This window comes from Prionailurus viverrinus, chromosome B3, assembly GCF_022837055.1.
Source record: "Prionailurus viverrinus isolate Anna chromosome B3, UM_Priviv_1.0, whole genome shotgun sequence".
NCBI classification, from domain to species: Eukaryota; Metazoa; Chordata; class Mammalia; order Carnivora; family Felidae; genus Prionailurus; species Prionailurus viverrinus.
In genome coordinates, this window is record NC_062566.1 from 1591745 (window position 1) to 1604205 (window position 12461).

The window sequence follows — 12461 nt, forward strand, 5'->3', positions numbered from 1 at the left end:
AGTGTACAAAACGCAGGCTTGCTCGCGGTCCCTCAAATGTAACAGACACACACCTTTCTCAGAGTCTTGGCGTTTGCTGTTACCTCTTTGTATCACTTCCTTCAAGCCTTTGCTCAAATATTACTGTTTCAACAAAGCCTGTTTAAAATTTCAACCCCCCACCCCTTAACTCTCCCCATTCCCTTTTTCCTGCTTTATGACTATGGCACTTCTCTCTTCTAAATATACTATGCAATTTCCTTATTCACGGTCTCGTCTCCCCAGACTAGATGGTACACTCTGTAAGAACACAGACTTTTGTCTAGTTTGTTCTCTGATATATTCCCGTTACTTAGAACAGTGCCTGCCATAGCAGGCACTCAATAAATCTGTTGAATGAATGGGATAAATATCAAATTGATTATATTTATATCTACCTGGCATAAATAGGGTTTGTACTGTTATTTTTTTTTAATTTTTTTTTAACGTTTATTTATTTTTGAGACAGAGAGAGACAGAGTATGAACAGGGGAGGGGCAGAGAGAGAGGGAGACACAGAATCCGAAACAGGATCCAGGCTCTGAGCTGTCAGCACAGAGCCCGACGCGGGGCTCGAACTCACAGACTGTGAGATCATGACCTGAGCCGAAGTCGGCCGCTTAACCGACTGAGCCACCCAGGCGCCCCAGGTTTGTACTGTTATTAGTAACAATGCACCAGATTGGAGGTGGACAGGAACACAATACTTTCACTTTCAATAAGTATATTAAAATACAGGTTTCATCTCATACCTCTGATTTCACACCAGTTTCATAGAGCCTTTGGCCTCCTCAGAGGTGCTTCGGGATTTCTACAAATAATGATGATTTAAACCGCCTAAAGTATTATAGCTTGCTTTTATCTGTTTTATAATAGATACTGGGGTTCTACGAAGAGCATAGTGAAAAGAATTCTGATGGTAGAAGAAACTATAAACCACTGCCCTAGAGTATGTTAGTTATCGGTGCAGAAGCTTACCACAGGTGGCAGGATCCTCAAGTGAACTGTGAATCTGACTCAGTACAATATCCATAACATCAGAAAAAAGGGACGCTGTATCCTGGGGGCTCTCTGCCACAACTGTTTGGCGAAAATGTCTCTGAAATTCAGCCTCCTCGGTGCGGAACACAGTGAGAATTGTAGCATTGGTAGAGAGGGGGGAAATAACTGCCGTGACGGGGGGCCAGCCTTCACCAGGGTCCACGCTGGCAACCTACATCAGAAGGTCTAATTAATTGAGAAGACTGCTGACGTACAGCTAAAGGAGAATGTAGCTTAGTAAAAGACAGAATGATAGTTTCTCCCAATGATTATTACAAAAGACAAAACTGTGGAACACACGGGCTGGATGGGTATTAGTGCTGGAATTGAATTTAGTGACCACATGATCCTAATCTCTCCATCTATAAACAAGAAAAACCTAAGGTTACCGGGAATATTTAGGAAGCACTTATTATGCGATTATAACTCACCGATTCCTCACAGCCGCTCTGAGGTAAAAAAATGATTATTACCCCCATTTTACAGAGGAGGGATTAAGGCTGAGGAAGAAGTAACCTGTTTAAGGTTACCGAGTTGGTAAGAGGCAGAAGCCAAGCCTGGATGTGTATGAATTCGAAACCCGTGCTCTTAACCATGAGGCAATACTACCACTTAAGGGATTTAGATACATAATCGCAGAACAGAGCAGAGGCCCAGCTGACTCCCTGAGCCGAGCTCTTTCATTCAGAACACACGTAACTCTTAGAAAGAACAACATCGGTCCAGAGACTACAGTTTTTCTAGGTTTCACAAAGGATCCAGACGACAGAAGCCTTCTGAGGTTACAGAGGCAAAAGATAAAGTAAGGTAAAAAATTTGCCAGTAGTTGAAAACAATCATCACCTTTCAATCAAATCGGGGTACCTATGTGTTTTTCAAAAGACATTTCTAAGTTTGTGGAACTATTAAACACTATTACATCCAATTTTACAGTGAAGGGCTTCATAGCAATGACATTTAGTGTATAAAAATACATAAGTTTAGAAATATATATTAGAACACTCAAAAAAACAGCAAGAAACCACACATTATTTCACCACCCTAATACTTCCATTTGACCTGCTGCCTTTTCTTCCCATGTGAATATAATTTAACTTAATGGGAATCAAGGTACATGCAATTTTATAAACTGTTTCTTCACCAACAAGCACCGTCATGATGCTACCGTGAAATAGTATGATTCACAAAAACATCACCTGTGTCACTGAAAGTGTGTTATGTGGATCCAGCCTTGGCTCCTCACAGACCCCTTATTGAACCGTACAAGTGCGTTATCAGACCGGAATAACTCAGCGTGTACACGGTACCTACCAGGTGTAAGTCTTCAGCAGTCAGCCTGCTTACCAGCTGCTGAAATAACAGCCTTTGAGTTGATTTGCTCTCCTCTGGACTTTGTAGCAACCAGCTATCGGTGCCCAAAATGCTACTCGCTGGGAGAGACCACCGGGCTGCTGTGCCTTTTAGGAAAATTCTGACTGGCTTCTGAAAGTGTCTCTGATGCATGGCCAAGGGCTCTAGGGAGACTGTCCATGTTTCTTGAATCTCTTTGTCTATTAGAAATAAGGAATATTAAAATTCTAATGTGAGAGGTACTAAAAATAGAATAGTAAGAAGAAAAAAATCAGATTGTCAGTCGAGGTGCTAGTAACTGTCACTTCACACTTCAACCGTCATTCCACTGCCAACAGGCTATCAGAGCAAGTTCATTTCGCTCTCTGGGAAGAGCGATAGATGAAAAGAATGACACGGGTGCAACTAAATGTCAGAACTTCTCAATAATTACGCCTTCGACGTAAGTATTCAAGTAATACTCATTACTTACAAAAAAGACAACACTGCCTCTTAAAGTCCAGGGTATCAGATCTTATTAAAATGTTAAAGTCTAAAAACTAGGTATGACAGAACTGGTTAAACAGAACTACTCTTGAAGTTTCCTTAAACTGCACATGATGCATCACATAGTTTTAGGTTTACATCTCTAGGTAGGATTACTCCTGTGTGGAGACAGGATTCACAAAGGAGATTCACCATACGACAGACCACACGGCAAAGCCAATCTACGAAGAGTTCACCATGCTGGTTCTTCCTGGTAACAAGCACCATTCTCAGCGCCTCTTAACTAATTTATTTCTTCTCTTAATCAGTCATCACTTCTCTATGGTCTTCAATTGTTCAATCTCTTCTATGAGGTGGGAAATCTTACCACCCCCTCTGCTTGGGCACCTGAACAATATTATCCTCCTTTACAACAGCTGGGAAACTTTTTTTTTTAATTTTTTTAATGTTTATTTTTGAGAGGGAGGGGGGAGAGAGAGGGAAAGAGAGAGTGAGCGCTGGAGCATGAGCAGGGAAAGGGCAGAGAGAGAGAGGCAGAGAGAGAGACAGAAAGAGAGAGACAGAGAGAGACAGAGAGAGAGAGAGACAGAGAGAGAGACAGAGAGAGAGAGACAGAGAGAGAGAGACAGAGACAGAGAGAGACAGAGACAGAGAGAGACAGAGAGAGAGAGACAGAGAGAGACAGAGACAGAGAGAGAGGGAAAGAGAGAGACAAAGAGAGAGAGACAGAGAGAGAGAGAGAGACAGAGAGAGAGAGAGAGAGACAGAGAGACAGAGAGAGAGACAGAGACAGAGAGACAGAGACAGAGAGACAGAGACAGAGACAGAGAGAGAGAGACAAAGAATCTAAAGCAGGCTCCGGGCTCTGTGCTGACAGATGAGGGATTTGAACTCACAAACTGCAAGATCAACACCTGAGCGGAAGTCGGATGCTTAACTGAGACACCCAGGCACCCCAGCTGGGAAACTCTTTAAACAATCACTCACTAGTTCTTTTCAAAGGTGGGCTGGCAGTTATACTGTGCCCACGTCCAACCCTTTCCTGTGGTACCTCTGATTCTACATAGGTATCTTTTTTGTTGTTGTTTTTTTAGTTTATTTATCTTGAAAGAAAGGGGAGAGAAGGAGAAAGAATCCCAAGCAAGCTCAGCACTGCCAGCACAGAGGCCGATGTGGGGCTCGAACCCATGAACTGTGAGATCATGACCTGAGCCAAAACCAAGAGTCAGATGCTTAACCCACTGAGCCAGCCACCCAGGTGCCCCTTTACATGGGTATCTTTTAATTACAAGCATTGAGCGCCTAGCCTGCTGGAAACTCTAAACAAGTGAAAAGCATGGATCTGCCTTGAGGAAAAGAATGTACCTGAGACCATAAAAGCCCCCAAAATAGTATTTGCTTACCTTCAACAGGGAGAAATAACATTCCTTCCATCCGTGGAAATGAGGCTTCATACGCAGGAGAATTATAGAGCAAACAGTTTAAAGTGGCATCAGATGGCAGAGTCGAAATCCATGGAGTGAGGGGAGATTCACTTGGCAGCTTTTTTTCACTACCAAGTAGTATTTTCCCAGCTTTAGTACAATCCTGGCGGAAAGTTTCGGATGGTAAGATAGTGCCTCCTACAAGGTGGAGCAGTTGACACACTGTCCAGTACCCAAGGTGATCTGGGGACTCCCACAACTGAAATAAAAATTATAAAGAACCTCAGGTAGTTATAAATGAGGCACCCATAAAGAAAATTTAGGGGACTAAAAGGCAACCGACAGAAGGGGAAAAGATATTTGCAAATGACATATCGGATAAAGGGCTACTATCCAACATCTATAAAGAACTCACCAAACTCCACACCCAAAACACAAATAATCCAGTGAAGAAATGGGCAGAAGACATCAATGGACACTTTTCTAAAGAAGACATCCAGATGCCCAACAGGCACATGAAAAGACGCTCAACGTCACTCCTCATCAGGCAAACACAAATCAAAACTACACTGAGATACCACCTCACAGAGTGAGGTCAGAGTGGCCAAAATGAACAAATCAGGAGACTATAGATGCTGGAGGGGATGTGGAGAAACGGGAACCCTCTTGCACTGTTGGTGGGAATGCAAACTGGTGCAGCCACTCTGGAAAACAGTGTGGAGGTTCCTCAAAAAATTAAAAATAGATCTACCCTATGACCCAGCAATAGCACTGCTAGGAATTTACCCAAGGGATACAGGAGTATTGATGCATAGGGACACTTGTACCCCAATGTTTATAGCAGCACTTTCAACAATAGCCAAATTATGGAAAGAGCCTAAATGTCCATCAACCTTATTTATTTATTATCCAACGAATGGATAAAGAAGATGTGGTTTATATATACAATTGAATACTACTTGGCAACGCGAAAGAATGAAATCTGACCATTTGTAGCAACGTGGATGGAACTGGAGAGGGTTAAGTGAAATGAGTCAGGCAGAGAAAGACAGATACCTTATGTTTTCACTCATATGTGGATCCTTAGAAACTCAACAGAAGATCAGTGGGGAGGAGAAGGGGGGTGGAAAAAAGTTACAGAGAGGGAAGGAGGCAAGCCATAAGAGACTCTTAAATACTAGAATAAACTGAGGGTTGATGGGGGGGAGGGGGGAGGGGAAAGTGGGTGATGGGCACTGAGGAGGGCACCTGTTGGGATGAGCACTGGGTGTTTCAATTTGGGTGGAAACCAATTTGACAATAAATTTCATATTAAAAAAAAGAAAGCAAGCTTAGGGAGATCAAGAGAAAGTCAAGCTGGCATCTACATTAAAGGATCAAATTCCACAATCATTGTATTTATTAAGCCAAACACAAATAATGGCCAGTATCCTGTTACTGTACAGCCTAAGAATATAACTACTACATACTATGCCTTCTAGAAAGTGCCCATGTAGTGAAAACAACACTTGAGTTCTATTTTCTGGCAAGGAACAGAAGTGATAAAAATCACTGGAGAGGAATCATGAAACGTCAAGAGTCAAAAGAAACATACAGTACATTAATAAAAATAATTCTGTCCTACACAACAGAACACAACAATGGCTAGGTACCAAGGGAGCTAGGCAGGAGCCCCTCTCCTAGAGGGGGATCACTGCTGACTCACCCACTCCACATGACTGTGTGGGGACCAAGCAGGTCTCAGTTCTGTCCTCACTGCTCTCACCAAAGTCCTCATCATCTCTTGCCTGAACTCTTATTGTACAGCCTCTAAAGTCTGTGTCCCGCCTCGAATCTGTCCTCCATGTTTCTCTAAGAAGTATTCTTCCAAATCCTATATCACATCATGCTATTTCTCTAAAAAACTTTCAAGGGCTTCCCACTGCCTCCACGATAACGTAACTCTTGGATAGCCCAGCCCTAAACAAACTTTCCAAACACATTATCTTTCCCTCACCCATCGCTGCTTTCCAGACACACTGAACCACTAATGTTTCCTGAACATGCCCCGTTTTATCATCCATGCTTTTGTTCATTGTTTCCTGTGTCTTCCCCTTCCCTCTTCACTAAGTTTGGTAATCTAGCTCAAATACTGCTTTCTCTGTAAAAGCCGCTCTTCGTTTCCTCACACACAGCCAACGCTCCATTCAACCTTCTTTTAACAAACTTTTTTTTTTAATTTTTTTTTTCAACATTTATTTATTTTTGGGACAGAGAGAGACAGAGCATGAACGGGGGAGGGGCAGAGAGAGAGGGAGACACAGAATCGGAAACAGGCTCCAGGCTCTGAGCCATCAGCCCAGAGCCCGACGTGGGGCTCGAACTCACGGACTGCAAGATCGTGACCTGGTTGAAGTCGGACGTTTAACCAACTGCACCATCCAGGCGCCCCAACAAACTTTTTTTTAAGGCATTAAAATCTTGTTTTATTACAACAATTTGGTCGAACTCCAATACCCATTTGAGCAAACATCCTGAACTGACCTACTTAATCAGTGGGAATTCTATCAGGGTGCATTGAGGTGACCCCCTCTGAGTCTCAACACCCAAGCATGGATTTCAAACTTTCATTGAGCAAACTTTATACGCCATAGATTAGTGAGACACAGTGCCTGTCTTCTAGAATTTTAAAGTTGGGGGTGGAATAAAACAGTAATAAAATGAAATATTTAATGCAGCATCACAATATAACATGAGAATATTCAAATAGTATGGGAACAGAAGAGTGCCTACCCCAAAATATGATTATTGTGCTGGTTTGCCTACTCCACAGGACAGTTAATAACTGTAGACAATAAATTGCTATGGAAATGTGAGGTCTTCCAGGACATCTCCAAACTTTCCATATATTCAAGTTCAAAGAGGGGCTTAAGAGTGCCCAAGGTCACAGCAAGGGAAGGATAGACTAGTCCAAGAACCCAGAACTATCTTGGATAGTGCTTTTAATATGAGGGTTATGACCCTTTGATGGACTCGGATGGATCCTTTGATGGATCAATTTCCTGGCTTATGATCAGCGTTTAAAAAAAAAAAAAATACAGGATAGGAAATGTCAGAGAACAGAAAATATCACATGTAACGAAGATAAACAATATATTGTAAGACTTTTCAGTTATGCACGCCAGTTTGGAAATTAATCAATATCTGCCGTTACCACCCATGTGTCCATGCCTGTGTTCACTGCTATAGGGGAGAATGGTAAGCTAGTTCATACACCACAGATCCTGATTGGGGTTTTCCACCAAAGGGAAACAAAAAATTTGCTGAAATTGTTAGAGGATAGCCAGGAAAAAAAAAAATCTGCTAATCAATTGAAAAGTAAAGCTTTAATAAGAATTGAAAAAAAATCAACTTTTGATGAGAAGTAATATATGCACATGATTTGAAAAAACCACCATGAGGAATGCAAACTGGTGCAGCCACTCTGTAAAACAGTGTGGAGTTTCCTCAAAAAATTTAAAATAGGGCTACCCTAGGACCCAGCAGTTGCACTACTAGGTATTTACCCAAAGGATACAAAACGCTGATTCGAAGGGGCACATGCACCCCAATGTTTACAGCACCACTATCAACAAGAGACAAAGTATGGAAAGAGCCCAGATGTCCAACGATGGATGAATGGATAAAGATGTGGTATATATACACAACGGAATATTACTCGGTGATGAAAAAGAATGAAATCTTGCCATTTGCAACAACGTGGATGGAACTAGAGGGTATTATGCTAAGCAAAATTAGAGAAAGACAAATATATGACTTCACTCATATGAGGACTTTAAGATACAAAACAGATGAACATACGGGAAGAAAACATAATACAAGAACAGGGAGGGAGACAAACCATAAGAGATGCTTAAATACAGGGAACAAATTGAGGGTTGTTGGAGGGGTGCTGGGTGGGGGGATGGGCTAAATGAGTGATGGGCATTAAGGAGGGAACTTGTTGGGATGAGCACTGGCTGTTATATGGAAGTGATGAGTCATTAAATTCTACTCCTGAAACCATTATTACACTTTATGTGAGCTAACTTGGATGTAAATAAAATTTTTTTTGAAGTTATTTCAAAATAAAAAACACAATCAATATAAAGAGTATGGTTATATTTTTCATTTTTTTTTAATTTTTTTTAATGTTTATTTATTTTTGAGACAGGGAGAGACAGAGCATGAACGGGAGAGGGTCAGAGAGAAAGGGAGACACAGAATCTGAAACAGGCTCCAGGCTCTGAGCTGTCAGCAGAGCCCCACGCAGGGCTCGAACTCACGGACTGCGAGATCATGACCTGAGCCGAAGTCGGACGCTTAACCGACTGAGCCACCCAGGCGCCCCTATATTTTTCATTTTTATGCATATTACAGAATAACTGACAGACAAGCCTTAGTGACAGTTTCGAATCTGGAGATTTATAAATGTCCACAAGACTATAAACTCCAGGAAAGCATCTGTCTGGTTCACTTAATGGTACACTCAGCACACCTAGCAGACATGTAATAAGTAGGTGCTGAATAAATCAGAGAGAAAGCCGAAAGTGTTCCAGGAGTCTCCTATGTTCCCTTCATTCTGCCAGAGTTCTGTGCTTGGATCCCTCCTCCCCCAGTCTATGAATCCAGGTTCTGTTTCTCCCGTTCCATTTCCCAGATGGGGAGCTCCACCAGACAGGGCCTGGATTTTCTCTCCTTCCCTTTTCTCTGCCCTTGTAGCCAGAGCTCTCCAAGGACAGGACCCAAAGCTCCCTTTTGTCTCCAAGGTGTGGCCGGGCAGAGGCTTTTTGAATAGTAAAGGATCGATCTTCACCAGAAAAAAAAATTCCAGAAAAGCCTGTGTGATGGGACATTTTCTTAGTGGAAACACACAGCTAATGTGAGAAGGGAAGCCTCAGAGAAGACCCATCCCCTCAGAAGATAGAGTGTCAGAACTGGAATGGGTCTCCAAAAAGGTACCATCAATCTCCTTGTTGCAAAGCTATTCCAAAAAGAGAAAAAGGAGAGAAGGATCTCCAAGCCCCATCTGTTAAGATTTCTAGCCAGTATTTGATATAATTTCAGAACCAAGTCTTTGTTGTGATCTGGTGTCAATCATCCCAAATCAAACACTTATGTGTTGTGTATGGGTCCAACACTTCATTTGCTGCCTTCAGAAATTTTAAGTTCTAGGATTCCTTTTTCTCCATGAAATGTTTACAATCCCCTTAAACACTCTGTCCCTTCCTTTTGACAAGCCACTGCTGCCTTATTTTGCATTTCCCACGCCTTTTTTGGGCTTTGTATGCGAAAGCACGTTGGAAATTTTAACATTACATACCATTATTTAAGCATCTGCTCATTTTCCATTTGTAATCTTGCAATTTAACCCACCCCGCGTTCAGTGGCAGGAGTTTTCAATAAGCGGAATCACGTCTTTCACCTGGTTAACCCACTTCCCATCAATTAGAAGAAAATTGGTACTTTTACTGCTTAGGCCCCATGGATGGGCACTTGCTGAAACAAACTAAGCTCGTTTCTAGTTCAAACCTTTATACCTCTTTGCCTGGAATGTTCTTTCCCAGCCTTCACATTCCTCCTCCTTCCCCTTCTCTGCTTATAAAGGCCTCCCCTGACCATCACCCTATATACAACAATCCCCCCACCCTTTTACCTCCTCCTGCTCACCTGTTTGATCTGTTAATCTTATCTGTTTCATGAATCTTCCTCACCAGAAGGTAAACCACTTCAGCTGGCCACCGCACCCCCAGCAGCTACAACGTGCAGTAGGCGCTCAGTGCAATGGCTTGACTATTACAACAAGCAGACAGCAGAAAAATGAAGGTAAAAATATATACTTATCATAAGGGGTGCTTAACTGAAGCTGGGGCCCCAAATGAGCCACTTAGAGCCGGAAGTACCTAAATGGACTCCTTTAGTCAACAGATACTTAACTGAGCTCGCACAACGTTCAAGGTGCATCTGCAGGGGACACAAAGGGGTGTGCGGACCTGCCTTTGAGACGTTTTTTTTGTTTTCTTTTGTTTTTTAATTTTTTTTCCCAACGTTTATTTATTTTTGGGACAGAGAGAGACAGAGCATGAACGGGGGAGGAGCAGAGAGAGAGGGAGACACAGAATCGGAAACAGGCTCCAGGCTCTGAGCCATCAGCCCAGAGCCTGACGCGGGGCTCGAACCCACGGACCGCGAGATCGTGACCTGGCTGAAGTCGGATGCTTAACCGACTGCGCCACCCAGGCGCCCCGAGAGGTTTTCAGACCAGATGAAAGGGAGAGACTTCCACGAGCGGAACTGATCACTGGGAAAGGGTAAGTGCCACAAAAGTGGGTGGAAATTCAAGAGAGAGACCGAGGTGTTGCCACTGGGCTAGACGTTGGAAGAGAGGCTTAGACTCGCAAAGGCTTCCGGGTGGCTGATAAGACAGAACAAGCACTCAAGATTTGTTGACCCAAGAGACCATGCTTCACATGCTGGAGTATTCCCTGGGAAGGCGGACAGGGCCCAAATTGTGAAGGGCTTTAAACGCTGACCTCAGCAGGGCCCGAGGACCTACCTGTTTTGTCGTGAAGACTGTCCCACTTTGTGACCAGAGGACTTTCCTCCCGAACGGACCCACGCGGGTCAGGCTGGTCGCACTCTGGGTCTACTGGCGGCCCTGCGGACGCCGCCAGGTTCCGGCTGATCCCGCAGGGCACCGTGCACCAAGTCGGACCTTACCATTAACTCACCTTGGGCCACTCGGTGGTATCCACCCAGTACAAGGTGATTTTTCGGGCGATCATGACCTCCTGCACTCGCTTGGGCAGCAACTTCTCCATCACCTGCTTAGGGGCTGGCGGCAGGCACTGGGCCTGCGCCTCGCACCCGGACACGAACTGCAGCAGCTCCCTCTGCGAATGCGGGCAGGGGGCCAGCAGGAAGACCGCGTTCACGAAGCCCCCGAGCGCAGTCTCGGCCTCCTTGGCCTCGCTCTCCACGTCCAGCAGTCTCCTCCCGCTGCTGCGCAGGATCGGCTTGGTGGGCGACGTGATCTCGGGCCGGTCCCACTGGTAGTCTAGCAGCGTCTCCATCAGGGCGCCGTGCGTGTGGCTGGCCCTGGGCGCCGGGCCCGGCAGGTGGGCGCCGTGGGCGCCGTCCCCGAGCACGGCGTCCAGCTCCTCCTCGAAGTCCTCCCAGGAGCGGGCCCCCAGCTCGCGGAAGTCAGACACGCGGGACGGCCGGCTCCGCGCCCCCTGGGAGTCAAAGAACTTGAAGGCCCAGCGGACCCTGGCCAGGCCGAATCGGCAGCTCAGGTAAGTGAGGAGGCGCAGGGCGGCCCGCCGGGCCGGGCTCCGGCCGGCGGCACCGCCCGCGGTGTCCAGCAGCAACATAACGTTGTGACAGCAGGCCATGCCGGCCGCGCCGCCGCCCCCGGGCTCCGGCCGGGACCCGCGCCGCAGTCCTCTCGGCCCTCGCCTCAGGGAACCAGCGCCATTCACCACTTTCCCTCAGGAGTCCCGGTGGAAAAGCTCCCGCGCTCTCCAAGCGCTGCTGCCATTGGCGGAGTCAGCCCCCAGACTCAGCTCCTATTGGTCGCTCGCCTTACGTAACTTACGTGAGTAACTCCCAGCCTTGGCGCTGATTGGAAGGACGACGGAGAAGCTCTCTGCCTGATTGGTGGAGGGCGTGGCTGTGAGCGGGGCACCCAGTTCCGGGAGAAACTTAACATTCATTGGCTCGGGCCTTCATTTTAAAATTTAAAGAGGTTGCGCTTCGGGGGCGTGTCCTTAAGTTTCCCCTTCGGTCAGGAGGCCTGCGTTTGGACGATGGTGCGCAGGCGTGGGTGCGGGCTGCTGGGAGATGTTTACCGAGACTGAAAATTTAGGACTGGAGGGGAATTTGAGACGGTCCGATTCAAACTGGGAGGAAGCCGCCCTAGACTTTCTATGGAGTAGAATCCGATGATGAAATTTTCGTTTTCTGTAATTTAAGAAAAATTTATTAACAATCAAAAGTTCACTTTGCCTCAATAATTTCAAGGAGTTTCTCTGAAGAAGGTAATTAGATCCAAATAAAAGACTTAGGTACATCATGGAGTTACTTACTTAATTTGAGAAAGATTGGAAAACAGCTCAAATGGGC

General features: G+C 45.2%; 1 protein-coding gene across 2 annotated transcripts in view; it reads right to left on the reverse strand.

Moving 5' to 3' along the window:
* TICRR (TOPBP1 interacting checkpoint and replication regulator) overlaps positions 1-11834 on the reverse strand; it is a 47449-nt gene extending 35615 nt beyond the window's left edge. For both annotated transcript variants that reach the window (XM_047862347.1, XM_047862346.1), the window contains exons 1-4: positions 11069-11834; positions 4299-4578; positions 2371-2609; positions 997-1231 (exon numbers count right to left, since the gene is read on the reverse strand). In XM_047862347.1, the coding sequence (XP_047718303.1) occupies positions 997-1231; positions 2371-2609; positions 4299-4578; positions 11069-11731 (1417 nt within the window). In that variant the 5' untranslated portion in view covers positions 11732-11834. The remainder of the gene's footprint in view (positions 1-996; positions 1232-2370; positions 2610-4298; positions 4579-11068) is intronic.
* Between the last annotated feature and the right edge of the window lie 627 nt (positions 11835-12461).